Source organism: Suillus paluster (genome assembly GCF_016628075.1).
Source record: "Suillus paluster strain FC165 chromosome Unknown EDB91scaffold_15, whole genome shotgun sequence".
In the NCBI taxonomy this organism is placed as follows: domain Eukaryota; kingdom Fungi; phylum Basidiomycota; class Agaricomycetes; order Boletales; family Suillaceae; genus Suillus; species Suillus paluster.
Window position 1 is genome coordinate 487,199 of NW_024537575.1, and position 19,114 is coordinate 506,312.

The 19,114-nt window shown below is 48.8% G+C and overlaps 8 protein-coding genes across 8 annotated transcripts; 5 read left to right on the forward strand and 3 right to left on the reverse strand.

The window, feature by feature from the left end:
• Nucleotides 1-1,172: 1,172 nt before the first annotated feature.
• Nucleotides 1,173-2,025, forward strand: EDB91DRAFT_1050146 (uncharacterized protein; the record flags this gene model as incomplete). Its single annotated transcript, XM_041313513.1, has 3 exons — nt 1,173-1,567; nt 1,623-1,806; nt 1,855-2,025. 3 exons carry the CDS (start codon nt 1,173-1,175, stop codon nt 2,023-2,025), a joined length of 750 nt encoding a protein of 249 aa, XP_041179219.1.
• A 136-nt stretch (nt 2,026-2,161) lies between these two features.
• Nucleotides 2,162-2,320, forward strand: EDB91DRAFT_1037560 (uncharacterized protein; the record flags this gene model as incomplete). The annotated part of the gene is made up of 1 exon (XM_041312835.1): nt 2,162-2,320. A coding segment is annotated over one exon (159 nt), but the record flags the coding sequence as incomplete, so codon positions are not given.
• A 5,623-nt stretch (nt 2,321-7,943) lies between these two features.
• On the reverse strand, nt 7,944-9,644 carry EDB91DRAFT_1200036 (uncharacterized protein; the record flags this gene model as incomplete). Its single annotated transcript, XM_041320644.1, has 5 exons — nt 9,376-9,644; nt 9,257-9,322; nt 9,142-9,207; nt 8,231-9,086; nt 7,944-8,176 (listed from the first exon to the last, which is right to left on the reverse strand). Coding segments are annotated over exons 1-5 (1,296 nt in total), but the record flags the coding sequence as incomplete, so codon positions are not given.
• Nucleotides 9,554-10,619, reverse strand: EDB91DRAFT_173604 (uncharacterized protein). The gene is made up of 6 exons (XM_041326315.1): nt 10,573-10,619; nt 10,477-10,524; nt 10,346-10,407; nt 10,246-10,296; nt 10,024-10,195; nt 9,554-9,973 (listed from the first exon to the last, which is right to left on the reverse strand). The coding sequence occupies exons 4-6, from the start codon at nt 10,284-10,286 to the stop codon at nt 9,656-9,658; spliced, it is 531 nt and encodes a 176-aa protein (XP_041179222.1). The 5' UTR covers nt 10,287-10,296; nt 10,346-10,407; nt 10,477-10,524; nt 10,573-10,619; the 3' UTR covers nt 9,554-9,655.
• A 542-nt stretch (nt 10,620-11,161) lies between these two features.
• Nucleotides 11,162-14,053, reverse strand: EDB91DRAFT_173623 (uncharacterized protein). Its single transcript, XM_041326316.1, has 3 exons — nt 13,735-14,053; nt 11,622-13,660; nt 11,162-11,568 (listed from the first exon to the last, which is right to left on the reverse strand). Exons 1-3 carry the CDS (start codon nt 13,951-13,953, stop codon nt 11,499-11,501), a joined length of 2,328 nt encoding a protein of 775 aa, XP_041179223.1. The 5' UTR covers nt 13,954-14,053; the 3' UTR covers nt 11,162-11,498.
• Nucleotides 14,054-14,601: 548 nt separating this feature from the next.
• Nucleotides 14,602-15,586, forward strand: EDB91DRAFT_1080577 (uncharacterized protein; the record flags this gene model as incomplete). The annotated part of the gene is made up of 5 exons (XM_041315250.1): nt 14,602-14,728; nt 14,776-14,921; nt 14,953-15,116; nt 15,165-15,180; nt 15,221-15,586. The coding sequence occupies 5 exons, from the start codon at nt 14,602-14,604 to the stop codon at nt 15,584-15,586; spliced, it is 819 nt and encodes a 272-aa protein (XP_041179224.1).
• Nucleotides 15,587-17,230: 1,644 nt separating this feature from the next.
• EDB91DRAFT_173703 (uncharacterized protein) lies at nt 17,231-18,220 on the forward strand. The gene has a single exon (XM_041326318.1). It carries the CDS (start codon nt 17,444-17,446, stop codon nt 18,029-18,031), a length of 588 nt encoding a protein of 195 aa, XP_041179225.1. The 5' UTR covers nt 17,231-17,443; the 3' UTR covers nt 18,032-18,220.
• On the forward strand, nt 18,047-19,076 carry EDB91DRAFT_173780 (uncharacterized protein). Its single transcript, XM_041326319.1, has one exon. It carries the CDS (start codon nt 18,186-18,188, stop codon nt 18,630-18,632), a length of 447 nt encoding a protein of 148 aa, XP_041179226.1. The 5' UTR covers nt 18,047-18,185; the 3' UTR covers nt 18,633-19,076.
• Nucleotides 19,077-19,114: the final 38 nt, after the last annotated feature.

Below are 19,114 nucleotides of genomic sequence, written 5' to 3' on the forward strand. Positions count from 1 at the left end.
TGATATGATGTATCTGAGGGAGGGTACACTATACAGGTACTTGAGTATCAAGTAGGTACCGAGTACCAAGTATTCAGTGCTCAGTGCTCAGTACTTGATACTCAGTACTCAATACTTGGTAGTCAGAACTCAGTGCTCAGTGCTCAGTGCTCAGTGCTCAGTGCTGAGTACAGAGTATTGAGTATTGAGTAGGTACCAATTACTGAGTACTGAGTGTTGAGTATCAGGTAGGTACTGAGTGCCAAGTATTCAGTGCTTGGTGCTTGGTACTCAATACTCGGTACTTGATACTAAATACTAAATACTTGGTAGTCAGTACTCAGTGCTTAGTGCTCAGGTGAGTACCAAGATATTCAGCATTGAGTATCAAGTACCAAGTACCAAGTATTGAGTATTGAGTAGGTACTGAGCATTGAGTATCAAGTACCGAGTACCAAGTATTGAGTATTGAGTAGGTACTGATAGGGTACTGCACGGGTACGGGTAACCTGCACGGGTCACGGGTACGGGTATCACTGGGGTACGGGTATGGGTCTGGGGTCATGGTACCCATACCCCTACCCGTACCCCTGCCACGGGTGTCAATAAAAATTGGTGCGGCATCTAAATAAATTTTGACTACCTAAACAAGTCAAAAACTGTCAAACTCTAAAGAAACTGTCAAACTCTAAAGACGAATATAAATGTCCTGCGTGACACTCGCAAACCTTCATCACCTACTAGTACTGCCCATCATGCAGCTCACCTCAGCCACAGCCAAACAAGTTATCAAAATGACTGGGAAGGCCAAAGCCGCTCTAGAAGAGAAGACTATCAGAACTTCGTTGAAGAAGCGGGCAAATGATGGCAGTGGAGATAGTCAGAACATGAACCTGAAGAAGGCAAAAAAAACCCTACTGCCTGGTAACACTCCCACCAATGGTGCAGGATCTGCAGACGAAGACGAGCCAGTTGACAAAAATAGGCCTGTCACAGCTTCATTAACAGCATCATTGTCTCCACGTCCAGAGTCGGTTTTGAGTCGGCGTGCTGTTGTGCGTACCGAGGAGGAAGAGAATGCATTGTACGAAGACGACAACAACAGAACTGAGACCATTACCACAGTATCAGAGGCCGACAACGAAGCTGATGAGATGGCAGAAGACGAGCTCCATATGTGCAATAACCTTGATATGAATATTATATTAATCGAGTACAAAACAGAACGCCTAATGAAAGATTGGAACTCACCAGTTTACGCATTTTTTGATCCGACACCGCAGATTATCAAAATTAATGGCCGCCGCGCTCATGATTTCAAGTGCCAAGCCAACAGGTGCAAGACCAAAGTGCGGCGGTACCTTGACAAAGGTGATGCCCGCTCGACTGGTAACATGCGGAAGCACGTGCGTTCGTGCTGGGGTGACGAAGTGTTGAAAGCTGCTGATCAGGCCAAGGATGCCAATGAGGTGCGCCAAGAGATTGTTGGTAGTTTCCTGCAAAACGGATCAATCACTGCATCATTCGAATGCAAAGGGAAAGGGAAAGTTACATACTCGCACCGTCAACATACACGTGCAGAAACGAGGTATGAACAAAGTCTCATCAGAGTCTTGGGAATCTGAGAAAGCATCTGGCTTCAGGGCCGAAATTGTGCGCTGGGTGTCCGAGAGCCTGCGTCCATTTGACATTGTCAAGGACCGTGCATTTCAGTCACTGATGAAGACGGGGAGGCCCGAATACTACATACCTTCCCCATCCACTGTTTCGCGTGATGTGCGGCAAGTCTTTGTGCGAACTCGACAGCGTGTTGCTACAATGCTACAGGTGAGTGATTTTTCATTAATTTAAAGACAGATAATCAAGACATACCAGGAATATGACGGCAAAATTAATTTTACCACTGATGGTTGGTCATCGCCCAACCATCGTGCATTGGTCGCGTTTTCGGCCCATTTCGAGCATGAGGGGGAGCTGCTAAGCATACCATTAGACGTGGTTGAAGTCACGAAGGTAAAAACTTACCTATCTAGTAGGTGTGTGTGAGCTAAGAGGTTCATAGTCCCACACTGGCGAAGAGCTTGCGGAGACGTTTGCAAAGACGCTAGAAGAATTCAGCATATCAGAAAAGGTATGTTCACAAAAACAAAACACACTTACATGCAACTAAATCTATGGCGCACAGATCCTGAGTATTACTTGCGATAATGCGTCCAACAATGACACGATGATTCGCGAACTGAGTGATAAAGTGCTGGAGTTTGGCGGAGCAGTGACACACACGAGGTGCTTCCTCCACACGGTAAACCTGGTAGCAAAATCATTGATCCGCAAGTTCGATGTGAAGAAACAAGGAGCCGACCAAGTTGATAGTACTGACATGGAGCTGGAGCTGGAAGAACTCAGCGCGGAGGTCGAAGAGGATCCAGGGATGACGGATGACAGATGATGTAGATAATGATGACGGATTTGTCGATGAGGTTGAGTTGTTGGATGAGGGTGAGCGGGTCGCACTGAACAAAGAGATTCAACCGATTAAGTTAGCGCTTGTCAAGGTAAGTGCATGCAACAAAAGAAAACTCGCCATTGAACTCAGCTTATTCCCCAGGTGCGCAAGCTCGCATACAAGATCATACACTCGACTACTATTGTCCTTCCTGCGTGGCATGGCATCCTGAGGGACTTGTCGGAACCCCAAACCCTCATGCCACGTGATGTGGCCACACGCTGGAATTCGACGTTCGATATGTTGGACTATGCGCTGGACCATCGTGAAGCCGTGAATGCCGTTACACAACGGCGGGACTTAGGTTTACGGAAGTATGAGTTGGAGGATGATGAGTGGGCGATACTAGGACAATTGAGGGATGTACTTAAGGTGCGTGCTCCTTTTCCGATGTCACACATGCTTATGCTACATTGTTTGCTCTTGTTAGATTCTAAAGGACGCCACACTTTACTTCTCGCGTGCAACACCTAACCTTGCGACAGTGATCCCAGCAATGGATCACGTCGACAAGATGCTCACCTCCTATTCACGCAACAAGAAATATCTGCCCTCAATTCATTCGGCAGTTCGGCTCGCAAAAAGACACTCAACCGGTACTATCAGCTCACAGACAGGTCTCACACATATCAAATCGCAATGGGTAAGTTCTATTCTTTTTTTTCTAGTTTCTACTGACAGTTAATATTATTATACTAGTGTTACATCCCAAACATAAACTATCATACTTCAAGGCAGCACACTGGGAAGACGACTGGATCCAAACTGCGGAGCAACTTGTGCGTGAAGAATTCAAACGTTCGTACCTGTCACTCGATGACGACTCTGATTTCGGGTGTGAGGAGGACATCTTGGAGTCAAATGGTGATATATTGATGGTGTTTTTCTATTTGCTTTTTACTTAGTGTTTGTACTGACTCAATCTTAGAGCGACAACATTTTTGACAATCTCCCAGCACTTGTAGCCCCCAAACCTACTAACTCAGGCTCCGAACTCGACCATTACCTTAGTACGGACGTGGAACATGTCACCAACCCTATTGCTTGGTGGCGCGAACATCACAAATCATTCCCCTGCCTGTCGCACATGGCCATTGACTATCTAACTATCCCTGGTATGTGGCATTATTATTTTTAATACCTTGTAAGCTTATATTGCCTATAGCAACTTCTGTAGACGTTGAACGTCTCTTCAGTCACGGGCGTCTTGTCCTGTCACACGTCAGAAATCGTTTATCAGCGCAGTCAATGCGCGCACTGCTTTGTGTTGGCTTATGGAGCGAGTTGGGCCTTGTCGAATCTGAGGATATCATTCGTGCCTCTAAGCTCCCAGATGTCATTGGCGAAGAGGAAGCAATGGATGAGGGTTGGGACAGAATCCAGGTAGAATAGTATTACATTTGTTGTTAGTATCCTAGTAGTACTATTCATTACAATGCTCTTCATAGTGACCCACAGGTATACCCCTTGCGGGTAATACCCCGGGTCCGTTATGTCGATACCCATAGTAAAACCCGTACCCGCACCACGGGTATGGGTATATCTCCGGGTACGGGTACAGGTATGACTCTCCATACCCGCGGGTTTACCCATGCAGTTCCCTAGGTACCGAGTACTGAGTATTCAGTGCTCGGTGCTTGGTACTCAATATTCAGTACTTAATGTTTGGTACTCAATACTCAATACTCAATATACTAAATGCTCGGTAGTCAGTACTCAGTGCTCAGTTGAGTACCAAGAGATTCAGCATTGTATACTGAGTACCGAGGTCTGAGTATCAAGTAGGTACCAAGTACCAAGTATTCAGAGCTCGGTGCTCGGTACTTGATATTGTAGACCGTGGGAACTTTTTCGATGAAAACCAAAGTTGTAGCCCTTGTCTAGGGGAGTCTATCCATAGTCTCATGACATCAATAGGTTAAGATCCTAGTAAGATATAAGCAAAATACTTGCAAATGGAGTGTTCAAGAAAGCACTTTGACCATGGGAACTTTTTAGATAAATATCTGCCCGGTGCTCGGTGCTCGGTAGTCAGTGCTCGGTGCTCGGTACTCGGTGCTCGGTACTCAATATTGTAGACCGTGGGAACTTTTTCGATGAAAACCAAAGTTGTAGCCCTTGTCTAGGGGAGTCTATCCATAGTCTCATGACATCAATAGGTTAAGATCCTAGTAAGATATAAACAAAATACTTGCAAATGGAGTGTTCAAGAAAGCACTTTGACCATGGGAACTTTGTAGATAAATATCTGCCCGGTGCTTGGTGCTCAGTGCTTGGTGCTCGGTAGTCGGTGCTCGGTGCTCGGTAGTCGGTGTTCGGTGCTCGGTACTCAATATTGTAGACCGTGGGAACTTTTTCGATGAAAACCAAAGTTGTAGCCCTTGTCTAGGGGAGTCTATCTATAGTCTCATGACATCAATAGGTTAAGATCCTAGTAAGATATAAGCAAAATACTTGCAAATGGAGTGTTCAAGAAAGCACTTTGACCATAGGAACTTTTTAGATGAATATCTGCCTTAGATAAATATCTGCCTGGTGCTCGGTGCTCGGTAGTCGGTAGTCGGTGCTCGGTGCTCAGTACTCGGTGCTTGGTGCTCGGTACTCGGTGCTCGGTGCTCGGTACTCAGTGCTCAGTGCTCGGTGCTCGGTGCTCGGTGCTCGGTGCTCAGTTGAGTACCAAGTACCGAGTACCGAGTATTCAGTGCTTGGTGCTCGGTACTTGGTGCCCGGTGCCTGGTGCCTGGTGCCCGGTGCTTGGGACTCAATATTGTAGACCATGGGAACTTTTTCGATGAAAACTAAAGTTGTAGCCCTTGTCTAGGGGAGTCTATCCATGGTCTCGTGACATCAATAGGTTAAGATCCCGGTAGGATATAAGCAAAATACTTGCAAATGGAGGGTTCAAGAAAGCACTTTGACTGTGGGAACTATGTAGATAAAAATCAAAATTGTAGCCCTTGTCAAGGGGAGTCTATCCATAGTCTCATGACACCAATAGGTTAAGATCTACCAAGATATTGAGCATTGAGTATCAAGTACCGGGAACTGAGTACTAAGTACCGAGTGCCGAGTACTGAGTATTCAGTGCTTGGTGCTTGGTGCCCAGTGCCCAGTGCCCGGTGCTTGGTGCCTGGTGCTTGGTGCTTGGTGCCCAGTGCCCAGTGCTTGGTGCTTGGTGTGTGGTGCTTGGTGCTTGGTGCTTGGTGCTCAGTTGAGTACCAAGATATTCAGCATTGTGTATCAAGTACCGGGAACTGAGTACTAAGTACTGAGTACCGAGTATTCTGTGCTTGGTGCTTGGTGCTTGGTGCTTGGTGCTTGGTACTCGGTGCTCGGTGCTCGGTACTCGATATTGTAGACCATGGGAACTTTTTCGATGAAAACTAAAGTTGTAGCCCTTGTCTAGGGGAGTCTATCCATAGTCTCATGACATCAATAGGTTAAGATCTACCAATATATTCAGCACGAGTACCGAGTTCCGGGTATCGAGTACCGAGTGCCGAGTGCTGGGTTTCGGCACTCGGTACTCGATGCCCGGAACTCGGTACTCAGCACTCGGTGCCCGGAACTTGGTGCTTGGTACTTGGTGATTTGTTCAATTTATGAAATGTTGTATTTTAGTTTTGTGTTTCGGTGCTCAATGCCCAGAACTCGATGCCCAGAACTCAGTGCCCGGAGCTCGGTACTAGGTTCTTGGTGATTTGTTCAATTTACAAAATGTTGTATTTTAGTTTCGTGTTTCGGTGCTTGATGCCCAGCACTCGATGCCCGGAACTCAGTACTCGGTACTTGGTGATTTGTTCAATTTATGAAATACCCAGAAGTCAATATTAGTTACCTGGAACTCAATATTAGTTACCCGGACATCAATAGATGTTACCCGGAAGTCGATATTAGTTACCTGGAACTCGATATTAGTTACCTGGACATCAATTGATGTTACCCAGAACTCGATAGATGTTACCTGGAACTCGATAGATGTTACCCGGCCTGTGGATATGATATCAACCATCTCAGCCCACCCATCTATATAATATACTACTACCTCGGCCCATATGTCTATATAATATACTACCACCTCGGCCCATATGTCTATATGATATGTATCTGGGCCCACCCGTATATGTGATATCCAACTACCTCGGCCCACCCATCTATATAATATCTAATAAATTGCTCTCTCGGCCCACCCGTCTATATTATATACCCCCACGTTGGCCTACCCGTCTACGCAATATACGACTACCTTCGGATCACCCGTATATATAATAAATATTTTACCGCTCCCTCGGCCCACCCGTATATATAATAAATATTTCACCACTCCCTCGGCCCACCCGTCTACAAAATAATACCAATATGTCAGCCCACCCATCTACAAAATAATCTTAATTCGTCGGCCCACCCGTCTAACATGATATATATCTGGGCCCACCCGTCTATGTGATAACAAGCACCCTTGACATACCCAGCTATTTGATACACATCTACCTTGGTAAACCCATCTACATAATATCCAACTACCTCGGCCCATCCGTCTATTGAATATTCATGTCCATCGGCCCACTCATCTACTCTACATATTCCCTACATGGACCCACCCGTCTCCATCAGGAATAATAACACTCCCGGCCCATCCGTCATAGTCGAGGATATATCTACCTTCGGCCCATGGTCCGCTGGCCCGTATCATATGGGATATTATGCACATCCATTCACTCATATAATACGGAGATATGTTACTGCAATATGTGAGACTCGAGCGATGTAACTGACGCCTGTTCAGATGCGATTCGGAGGAAGATACCAGCTAGGTAAAATGCATCCTCAAACGTGTACGGCCCACAGCACACTATAATCATGCTAATGCATCGATCTATATGGCCATCCCCAGACAAACGGAGGTGCCAGTTGGCATTCCTCGCGAGGGCAAAGACCAGTTGGAGATAGCACCGGTCGGAGTTATAATCAAAGGTGCGGTCAGGACCATCGGCAGGTGTTGCACCCAGTCGCGGAGAAACCACGGTCAGAACAGCAGGGGAGAACTTGGTCAAAACCATGTCCCATAGCATCGCATCATCAATGGCATTGATCGAGGCAAAGACTTCCCGGGCACTGTGAGCAGTGCAAAGGGCAGCATGATGTAAACGGCGAGGCATGCTACTGCCCATGCAGGCAATGAGCCTCTCGGTAAACATATATTGTTTAGGAGGGCTGCAGGTCACTCCCATCCTACCCAGTAGCAAAAGGATGTCACCTGCCGTCTCGTGGTCGTCGAAATAAATGTAGTCGAGGTAATCAACCAGCCAGTCGAAGTCTTCTGGCGAGTGGGAATCGTCTTCGGACAGCGAAACCCGAGGATACCACACGGCAGGGTCCCGGGATACCTTGGCAGCGGTGAACGTGAAGTGGAGTGCATTTCGCAGAGCTGCCCATGAACCCGATGGATCATCTTGTTCGGATGACCTCACTCGTGAATAAATCCTCTTGCACACGTTCAGGTTCTGCATCGTGTGGAGTGAACGGTCATAAGATGGAACAAGCTTGAGCATGCGACAGATGACATCGAGGAGTTGCCATGGTCGACGTGCAACTCCTGTGCTGTCGCTGTCGAGATCGCCTAGATCGCATTCCCAGAGAGCCTGTTGGAACTGCTGCAAGAGAGGCTCCGTGAGTCGAGGCAGAGCAGAACTACATAATATCTTCGTTAAATATAGTGGAAGAGACCGAATGAGCCAATAGCACCTTTTATCAATCCGAACTATGTCCTTCTTGTCAAACTGAACCCCGACCATGATGCAAGCAAGAAGTGCGCAATTGGCTATGATCTGAGTCGGCGGAGATGGAGAGGATAGCAGTTTTGATATCACTGCTATGGCGAGTGTTTCTATGTCTTCGTCCGCTTTTCCAGTGAAAAAGTGGTAAGGCAGAGCATGTGATAACCGCTCAGCGACAGAGTCGGAACCGGCCGGCAGTAGGTGTTGTAAAGGGTACCACAAGATTGAATGACCGTCCGGAGCAGACAGCTGGGTAGCCGTCATAAGCACCGCCTTATCTGTGGACGCACACTGACGCCACATCCGTTCCAAAACCAGATAGTCTCTGCTCCCCTGGACAAGAAATTCACCATGGCCGGGATGTTCCCGAAGAACTCGTCCGCAGTATAGATGACTCAGAGCCATTATACATGCCGATGCCTTCTCCTTCAACGACGGTACAATGTGCCGCTGAACATCCAAGCAGTTTGTATAAATATCATACAGTTGATGCAGCGTGTCTGAGATGTCAAGATCCAGGGGCCATTCGACCTGCGGAACAAGGCTAGCAGCGGCGAGAAATACTTCAGGATCAGTGGATGTCTCGAGCAGCCACAGGATGCTAGGTGCTTCGAGACAGCTGGTGGGTATGTCCGGGAGGTTGAGGTTAAGGGGAGATTGATTATTGACTGACACGCTCTGGTCCAGCGGTTGTGCTTCAGAGTCTATGACCTTTGTCCGGGAGGGCAGAATCAAAGAACCCAGGGAGGATATCAGGTGACGAAGTGCACCGAATAATGGGTGGAGACAGCCCTGTGCGAATGAGCCGACCGCAAACGCAGTGTCTGTGGAGCGAAATGAGCGCTGGGTGTCCTATGCGATCGTAGCAAAGAACATCACCTGCCAGTGCCCAAGATAATCGAGCCCAATTGGACCTGAGGGTACTACGCAGCCGCTGCAGCACACCTAACAACAACGGCCAAAATGCGTGCATGCGTAAGAAAATGTAACTTGCCGTAAACCGAGGTCGTGAACTGTTGGAAATACCTGGATGCTAGTTTGAACACCAGCCGTAGTACTCCTGCGATGTCATTTAGACTGGAAACGACCACCAGAAATCACAAGAGCGCTCACTGTCGATGCGAAACACGCGCAAAATCGTCGATACGGGCGTCTGAAATGGACACGCGGGTGATATCAACGATGCCATCACAGTCAAGGAATAGAATAGAAATCCGAAGACCGTTGTCGAAATGATGACCCATGCGATGCTGTGCTGCTTATACCACGTGTTGGCGCTGAGGGCGATCCCAAAGAGAAGAAGGGAGATCTGAAGTAGGATCGGAAACGATTGCACGACAGCATCAAAGTACCATGTGATGATGCCGTCAAATTTTTCTTGTCTGCGCTTCCCTCATTCCTCCTGCAACCCGCGGCCATATCTGTTCGACTTGTAGTACCCGAGCCACTGTTTGCCTAGTACGGCCCCGAACGCAGCAAGTAAACTCATGCACAAGCTTGCATATGCGATCATTTGGATTCTTATATCCGAGAGTGCCAGCGAAAACGTAGATGCTGGCGTTGCGGGGGTAGAGCCCGCTGCAGCGATGTTGCCAAGTCCGATTTGGACGAGCTGCGTGAGAAGGGCATTGGTGGTGTCGGTAGGGTCAGGACTGAGCTTATACTCCATGGCTACGATAAAAGACGTGCTGACAGCAGAGAAAAGACCGGACTATCGAACATCAGTCTCAAACGGGTTATAGATGAGCATGTGAAACCTACGAAGACCAACACGATATCCATGTCGCCGTTGTATCGCTCAAGGAATTCGCTGTCGTGTTCCTCCGCGATTCTTTTGTATACTCCCCAGAAACGAGAGCGGTCATCCTTACCACCTTTCAAGGCAATTGTCGAGTCCTGGAGAACACCCAACACCCGCTCCATGACATTTACTCTGCGGCTATATCGTCAGCTGCGATTGCTTGTCTTATATTTTTCACTCACACATCACTTAAAGTTGGCTTTTCCGTCTGCACTTCGCCCATTTCCGCCTCGCTGACATACTTCGTGAGCTTGTTTGACATCATCATTGAGTGGCACTTACAGAGCTAGGCCACCGTCAGGTGAAATCTTGAAAGTACTTTCCTGTACGTGAGGTTCCGATGGCTGGGAAGGGGTGTTTGAGCTGAAGTTCTGCTAAGGAGGACCCAGAATCATCAGGGCACAAATACTCACATCCCTGGTGGCTCCTTTACCGCCAAAGATTCACAACTTTCCTTCTCCCTGTCCCGCTATCAAATGAGGGATATATTCCAGGATGTCTTAACTTACTCCTTGGTGGGCTCTGCGGTATCATTCTCAGGCGAAGCCTGCTCATCGCTATTGGCGCTGTCAACGCTAGTCTCCTTTGATGGCCCCGGGCTATGTATGGAAGGGCTTGATGCTCTTGACATGAGGAAGATATTAGCTGCAGAGTAAAGCTAGTGGAACGGAACAACGGAGGCAGGAAAGTCTGAGGTGATCGATTGATCCCTGAGAGAGCCAGCTAGTTCCGCCCAAGATATCTGCTATCATGACAACCACGTGTTGATACCGACTGGTTCATGGGCGCTCCCTGCACTGCAGCCGAAGTGAACCACCTACAGCCGAGTAGCATAGACTGTCTGCATGCACTGGCGCTAGTGATAACGGTACTGCAGCTCGAGATTGACATTCTTGCCAGGGCTAGCTACACTGTGGGATGCTTAGTATTCACGATCAAACTGTGACACACCCGTGGTGGAGTAGAATCCAGACTCTGGATCAATATTTCAATGATTGATGATTACTTACATTTTGGTGCGTGATCCTAGCCTCCGGTGGTAGCCAGACTTGTGATCTATCCATATCTTCCTTCTATTGCGAATAGGAGAACAGGACTATTTAGAAACGTTCCAAATTCCAGTGCCAGATCGACGGAGTTTCAATGAAAGGGATGAAGACAAACGCCAAACAACACGTGCCCACTGATATCAAGTTCAATGACACGAGCTGCAGGCACATCCAGATTCAAGCCATTAAGCTATTATCAAGATCGTATCTACCAGTAAGTACCACAGCTACATCGAGCAGCCACTAGCGTACCACATACGTCTCTCGAGTCTTGTGCCATTATTTAAAATCATCAAAAAAGCCAAAAAGAAGACAAAAACAGAAAACGAGCGAATGAGCGACCCTCAAAAAAAAGCTATAAACAGCAGATAAATTAAAGCGAATGTCTATACCGACGTCTCATCGACACTTAAAAGTATCTTCCTACCGGAGGCGGTAATGGGGGTGGGAAAACATCTCCTTCCTCTTCCTCAAGAGCCCGGCCGTTTTCGATGAGGTACATTGTAAGCCTCCCAGCTGTCTTCTCATCTGAGGGATAAAACGATGCGTCGTCGTCGTCATCCTCGTCGTCAGCCTGTGCGCCCTTGGGGTCATTTCCCCCCTCCTCGTCGTACGTGCTCAAACGCTCGTCGTAGACGCTGGCACTGACATCACTCCGAGTATCGAGCATAGACGAGTGCGAATGCGCTCTAGAGATGGAGGCTGTGCTCTTCCCGTAACTGGTTTCTGACCGGAAAGAGGACCTCATCTCCGGACCAGTATCTACGACGCCCCCCGAATGGCGACTCGACCGGCCATGACTATCAGAAGTCGATAATGACGGAGCGTTGGAGGAGCGTGTGGAGCGAACAGACGGGTCGGACGACGAACCTGACCCACTCGCACTGCGCGGGGTCAGCAGGCCAGCTGAAGTATGGCCCATCGACGACACAGACGAAAAATGTTCGTGGAACTTCGACGGAAACGCTGAAGGATGTATAGGGCGTGCGTTCGGAACCTGTGGCAGAGGTGAATCCGGTGGTGGATGACGTGGGGAGCTCTGCACGCCATGCATGCGCCGTTGTAGGAACAGAGGTGATGGCATGTCCGAATGCTGTCTCCGTACTGCGCTAGCTGATGGGGACTCAAAGCTTTCATCGCTGGGTGCGGCGCTGTGGGTCTGGTACCTCTTCGGTGAAGCATCAGCGTTTGCATGCATGTATTGCGGGATGACCGAATCAGATGCGGTATGCGGGGGCTGCGGCCGAGGGGCAAATACCACACGGGGCTGACCTTGTGGATTCCTGCGAGGGACCAGTGGAGCTGTAGGGCCAGGAACTGCAACCGGTCGGAAAGGTGGCAGTCTCCGAGAAGGCGTCGTAGGCGTAGATGGCGGAATGGGAACCGAACGCACTGGTACCGGAGGTAGTGCTTGCATGGGAGGCGGTCCAGGGGCCCTTCGTGACGGTGTGGATTGCATAGGAAATGGAGGTGGCTGCGGTAATGGCTGCGTTGGTGGAGGAGCTGCGGGTCGTATGCTGATATGCCGGGGAGCGGGGAGTGGGGATGAACGGACGGGAGATTTCGAGGTAGGGGGTGATACTGCACGAAGGGGTGTACTAGGAGATGGTGCGCGAGATATCGGCGCCAGCGGAAGAGCGAGAGCAGGCATGGATGGAGGCGGAGGCGAAGGTGAAGGCGACAGTATAGAATTTACTGTCTGCTCGGATGGCCGAGGAGAAGGTGTGGGGGAAGGTGACACTACCCGAGCAGGCGGGGGACTAGTGCGGTCTTTTCTTGAATGTAAGACAGGACTCGCCGCTCGGGTTGAGGTGTTAAAGTTCAAAGTGAGGGGGGTGAAGCCAGATCGCGTAGGGGATGAGGGTGCTGCGGTGAGATGCTTCAGTGGCCTTGGACTCGAAGGAACTGGCATCGGAGGTATCGCGGGGACTGGTGGGATATAGTTGTCATCTTCGTCGTCGCTGGGTTGCTGCGACTTCTTTGGTTTCCTCCGAAAGAAGGCCATTGCCCGAGATTTCCCCTTACTAGACTTTCCTTGTGACTTGCTTGACGACGCAGAGAGATATCCCCCATCCGAAGTATACCCGGGCTCTCCTCCATATCCGGAATGCAAGTCCAAGGCTGGAGGCTTTGCTTTCTTGATTTTGCCTTTTGCTTTGCCGGACTTTTTGAGACCAGCGCTATCAGAGAGGTATTGACCATCGCTCCCATAGCCCGCTTCAGACTTGGCAGAACTCGGTGTAGCGCATTTGCGATCAGTCTGACGTGTGACATCTTCACTCGATTGGTGTGCCACATCATTCGACGGCTTCCCAGATGATATGCTTCCGGACGTCTCTCTTCCTTGGGCAGGCGTGCTCAGCGGAGGCAAAGATAGCGTCAGTTGCGCGGAAGCGAAATCATTGAAGTGCACGTGGACAGGATCGAACACGCTCGGTTTGTGCGTGTGTATCTGCCTTGCGGATGCAACGTTGTGTTGCGGGGAGGGGATCGATGACGAGTCATCACTCGCAGTATGTGAGCCAAAAGTAAGGGCAGGCGTCAAAGTCTGGTGTGGTGAACGCAGTAGTAATGAAGTGCGACGTTGAATGTCACATCATATCTGAGATAATGACAACGTACCTCTTCTGCCTCCATTTCAGGAGGAATATCCTCCAATTCTTCTAGCTCCTCAGGCAAGGGACTATTGAATATCCAATTCGCGACGGTAGAGCTGTGAGCGATACCTAGCTCGAGAGCAGTCTCGAGAACAGATGCACGAACGACATTAGAATTTGGCCTTACTCCGGACGGAGTGAGCTTCGTGGGACGTCTGCGCACTTGTGGGATTGTGTATGACATATTAATGAAAATGAGCGTCCTTGGTAAATGAATGAGGACGATGTGCGTTAATGCGAAAAGGGTCAAAATGTCACTGAATTCCTGCAGTGAGTTGAAAATCTAGCCTTTGGACCAGACAAAGGCCATGCGCTGTTGGCCTTTGGAAGCAACAGATATGAAACTTGGATATCTGTGAGTACGACTTGAATGCGGTAAATAATCTAGAGAAAGCGGTACCTGGGATGATTGAAAGTGCTAGTACTTGCAACAATCAGATCGACCTTGAAACGAAAGTAACTGACTACTGCAGTACTGTGCGACGAACCCAAGCGATAACGTCGAGCAAGAAGAAAAATACGAAGCTGAGCAAGAACCGACGAAACAGCGATTTCTTTGACAGTCAATCCATTTCCTTTTAGGGAACCCTGCTTTGAGACTTTCCATTTCATTGTCAAAGTCACATGACGTTCGCCCTTTTCTCCAAGCTATCGATAGACAACTAGGGCGGATTCCCAGGGCACAGCCAATAAAAAGACCTCGAACGACACGCCTGCCTAGGACCCTCAGCAGGTTCGTCCCTGCAAATTCAATAACAGGGACCGGTCACAATCATTAACGTCATCGGTGCTATGTAGGTCCCGAAAGGCTCCCGAAAAACTATGTTACTGTATGTTCAGACACCGACAACATCAGGACAAGTTAGACCCGTCAACGCGCTTGCTTCAGTATATGCGTTTTGACAGCGACGATCGCTCCGTGGCCACCGGCAGGTCAAGATACCCCGATATGATCAAGGGTACGCCAGTATGGGAAATGGGAGGCACTATATGTCCTTTCTTTAAGATAATCTGCGCAGCGCGGTCGTTACCGTACCTAATTGTAGCTTCAACGAAGCTGCAGAGGAATTGAGGTTGGCACACAGAATCCAAGATTACACGAGGCGTCGGCTGCACGCAAGACAGCTAGAAAACAAGCGGCGTACGCCCAAGGTGAGCGTTATGATGACATCGTCGATCGAAGAGAAGCTGTACCATCAAATGTGACAGAATCGCAGATGCCATCAGGTTGACCTGGGACGCACCCAAGCGATTACTCCAGATTTTAAACATCCAGGACCTTTTATGCATACGTAGAAGAAAGACCGATATACACGTCATCGAAATCTGCCCAATTCACCAACACGCGTACGTTTCCCTGAACCAATTCAACTACCCCTTCACATTCTCTTGTAGTTGTACACGAAGTCCCGTACGTGTTCCTCGAACCATGCTCTCTCCTTGCGCGACAGAGCTGGTCCCCCATGCACATGAAGCACCTTGATCGGACGGAAGCTTTTGGAGTCCATGGTATCCGACTCCTCGTCGTTCTTCTCCAAGTTCTCCAGCCCCGCAACCTCCTTCCGGCTGCTGATCATCGCCTTCAGCAATGCAACCGGGAACTTCATGACGAAGTCGCCCTTGGCTATGAGCTTGAGCATGGTGACACGGGGCCACTGGCAAAAATTATGGCCGTTGGATGGTACGCCGAGAAAGACCAAGATGACCTTCATACACGAAGAATCGCTGTTCGTGGTAGTCACTGTATCATCATTCCACTTGCCCACGGAGGAAGATATGTGCGGATTCTTGCTGGCGCATTCATCAAACTCCAGTGATTTTGAGGGAGGTAACGGTATGACACGAAAGAACTGCAGTCGTGAAGAACAATGGCCCGGCAATTGTCATCGATCGCAGCCAAAACTTCGACGCAGGATCACTTTCTGTGTCCCGATTTTCATGTTGTTATGTGTGATATCATGCTGTGCCAAGCACACGCTGTCGAGAATGAGGCAAGGTATTCGTCGTGGTACTGCGTGCAACATGCAAAAAAATAAATTGACGCCCAATGTTCAATGTTGGGTTTGCATGAAGTCGTCACGAACTGGATGTGTCCTTCAGCCACTAGTGGTTAATACCACGAGCTAGTCGACATCAAAGATCTTAAGGACGGGACAATCAAAATTGAAAAACCCTTGCGGGTTATCGGTCAAGTAGGCGGTGGTGTCTATGAGTTGTGAACACTCGAGTCGGGGCGCACATCCTTTTAGCATGTTGAGGTGATGATTGTATGCCCCGTAGAAGTCAGATATTCAAAAACTCCTGAGTCGTCCAATATGCGGTGCAATGCAGCGTAAAATCGCACGAACTTCACTTGGGCAATAATGCTGGTCGTTATGGTCGAATGGACTAGATAGCAGTTCGTCTTCTCCAGCTGTGAACTTAACGTCCGCTGGGCCTTCTTCCGGGGCAGCGCACAAAACATCCGAGTCCACAGCTCAGGTGCAGAAGACACGACGCCTCGCTAATGTCTGAACACCAATGCCATGGTGTGAGGGAACGGCAGGCTTCCCTCCAGCGTACGATGCTCGGCTTCCAGCACAAGTCTTGAAGATGCTGCACAACGTCTCTGCGGGAAGTAACTGGATAGCACATCTTTCTCTCTTTCGCGCCATTGGTCAGTGGTGGTTGTCAAATAAGTGACATGTATTATCACTAGAAGAACAAACCTCGTCTGAATGTAAGTATAACCTCCGGGAAGAGTCGATGCTTGCCCAAAAATAGAACCAATCAAGTCTCGGAGGGACACAAGAGAACACCGCGGAGTGAAGAGGACTCTCAATCAGTCCCGATCACCTACTCCGGCGAAGGTAGGTTTGTGCACATTAGGAAGCGCATCAAACTTTCAAGAACGGAAATGAGAGGCATTCTGCAATCATTACCCCTCTGTGTCCAGGTATATTGAGAATAACTGTTTCATCCGAGGGTGTGCAGCGAGGTTGTTATTCTTAACAGAGACCAACCACTCACCCGCATCATGTCACCAACATTGCGGGAAAGGTGCCCGAGGTGCCCGCTAGGACATGACAAACTGCGCAATCAAATACTGTGGCATAATCGCAGGTGGGCGCTCGAGGTACGAACTAATGGTTGGTACTGAGACGCGGGTGAGCTAAAACACCAAACGGCTCTGCATTGACCTATAAACCTAAAATTTCCAGTTTGATTATGCTATGCATGTGCATTTCCCTTTTATCTAGTATCCCAGTGAGTGCCGTCCAAGTTCTCCCTCTCAGAATCGGAGTGCTGGTTTTGATTTGTTCAAGCCAGGCTGGTCACGAGCCTAGATGATGGCTTAATAGAAGAATTCACTGTCTCCGGACGCGACGCTTTGTTCATTTCCAAGGCTCCCGCCAAACAACCGTCCACAATGAATATCACCACACAATCACGCGCGTCACGTGCTCATCTCAGTTCTTGCTCTCAATATTTGTCTCGCGCTCTCTTTGAAATTCTCTCCAATGTCATAAGCCACATCAACAGCACTAGGCTCCCAACGTATCGGTCAGGAACAAATTTGTTCGCCCTTGCGTTAACGTGTCGCTCATTCTCGGAGCAAGCATTGGATGCTCTCTGGGAAACCGTTAACGGCCTTGATCCATTCATAGAATGTGCTAGGATTTTATTACCGGACAATGGCAAGGATTCAGAAGACTGCCGGGTTGTTGGTTTTTCTTTTTTGCTTCTCAACACAATACAATTTAATCTTATATCTACGGACGCTTAGATCCCAACAGAGTCCCAGCTGGCCATTATTGATCGCTATGCACATCGTGTCCGGGTTTTTATGGTACCAATGTCTTGTTGGCAGCGTCCTATTCGATGCTTTTTACAAGCCCTTGCCTACTCCTCGAAGGTCCTCATGCCAAACTTACGAGATCTTAGTGGTTATTTCCCATTGGATGCGTTCCATCTGCTGCGCCACCTATTTGGTCCACGCCTGCAGAACATTTACATATGCATCACCACCAGTCACTTCACATATGAGCAGCAGGATTTTTTTTTACAGAGGACTGCGTTGCATGTGGTTTTACGTTCTTTGTATTCAACCTGTCCATCCCTTGAAAATTTTGCGTTTTGCATCCATGACGGCGTGTAATGGGACCCGCCCACCGTTTGGGCAGCATTGCACTTCTTTCAAAAATTACAGGAGCTGCGTACAGTCACTGTACCGGGTATTACCAAGGATACCCTGGCACATCTGGGTAGCCTCCCGTGCCTGAACAGCCTGGGGACGCACCTGCCCATCGACTGCGACAGACTGGGCCGGTGTCGAAGTTTTCACACGTCTATGGCCTCATAGACTCACCCAGTTATCACTTCGATCCAAACCTACTGCAGATACTTTTTGACTCGCTCCATACACGCGAGGTCTTCATGTACCTGCACTCTATACGCCTCTACGAATCTCCTAAGTGTCAAATTACTTCCACCATCATTATCGCGATCAACATCATACGGCCACTCTTGCACCTCAACCACCTTCGCATCGTGGAATTCGAAACGAGATCTTCCCTTTGGATTGATAACGATGTCCTGAAGAAATTGGTGAAAGCCTGGCCTTCTCATGAGAAGTTGTGGTTCAACCAGTCGCATGGGTGTCACAATCCGACGCCAGGGGCTACAATACTTGGCCTTGTCGAATTCGTCGACCTGTGCCCTCGCTTGACGACGCTTTGCATTGGCAGTGTTACACTCGCTGATGTGGACTTGGACTTGGACTTGGACTTGGACACAGACGTTGACATGGATGCCCTCAAGCCCTGCCGCTCGGGCACTCTAGGACACCTTTCGTTGACACACCCCCCATGCTCAGGGATGTGATGATGACATGTGGATGGTCCGTATAAGGCAGCTTTTAGAAACCGTTTTTCCATCGCGCGTATACTCCAACCCTGAATGAGCATGGTAGATGGTGTTGTCGACTCGTTCGGCTAGATCATTCACTCAGCGCCACCTACTTTGCGATATGTTACTCAATTCTGTCTCGACCAATAATCTTTATCGATATCCTTTGACTTGTAGCCCAAAAACCGGCATGCGTTACCCAGTTCGATTGTGCCGTTCTTCCTTGAAAAGACAAGGTATCTCAATAAAGAGACTGAGGTGCATTCCGGGCTTCACTAGTCACTTCTGAATCTCTGCCTTTCTTCTTCATTCTACTATCCCTTACCATACAATCGTGATGTGATAAGGTCAAGTTAGACGCGGTAACGCGCTTGCTTGATATGATATACTGGCTTTGGTTGCATTTTGACAGCGACGATCGCAACGTGGCCGCGGATAGGTTAAGATAACCTGATACG

Excerpts from the sequence above, each read along its gene's own strand:
- EDB91DRAFT_173604 (XM_041326315.1), bottom strand. The coding sequence starts at position 10,286 with ATGGGCGAAGTGCAGACGGAAAAGCCAACTTTAAGTGATGT. Across the intron at positions 10,196-10,245 it reads AAGCCAACTTTAAGTGATGT|AGTAAATGTCATGGAGCGGG; the intron begins GTGAGTGAAAAA and ends ATATAGCCGCAG. Across the intron at positions 9,974-10,023 it reads TGGATATCGTGTTGGTCTTC|TCCGGTCTTTTCTCTGCTGT; the intron begins GTAGGTTTCACA and ends GATGTTCGATAG.
- EDB91DRAFT_173780 (XM_041326319.1), top strand. The coding sequence starts at position 18,186 with ATGTACCTGCACTCTATACGCCTCTACGAATCTCCTAAGTGTCAAATT.
- EDB91DRAFT_173623 (XM_041326316.1), bottom strand. The coding sequence starts at position 13,953 with ATGTCATACACAATCCCACAAGTGCGCAGACGTCCCACGAAGCTCACT. Across the intron at positions 13,661-13,734 it reads CTGAAATGGAGGCAGAAGAG|ACTTTGACGCCTGCCCTTAC; the intron begins GTACGTTGTCAT and ends TCACCACACCAG. Across the intron at positions 11,569-11,621 it reads GATGAGAAGACAGCTGGGAG|ATGTTTTCCCACCCCCATTA; the intron begins GCTTACAATGTA and ends AAGAGGAAGGAG.
- EDB91DRAFT_173703 (XM_041326318.1), top strand. The coding sequence starts at position 17,444 with ATGGCAAGGATTCAGAAGACTGCCGGGTTGTTGGTTTTTCTTTTTTGC.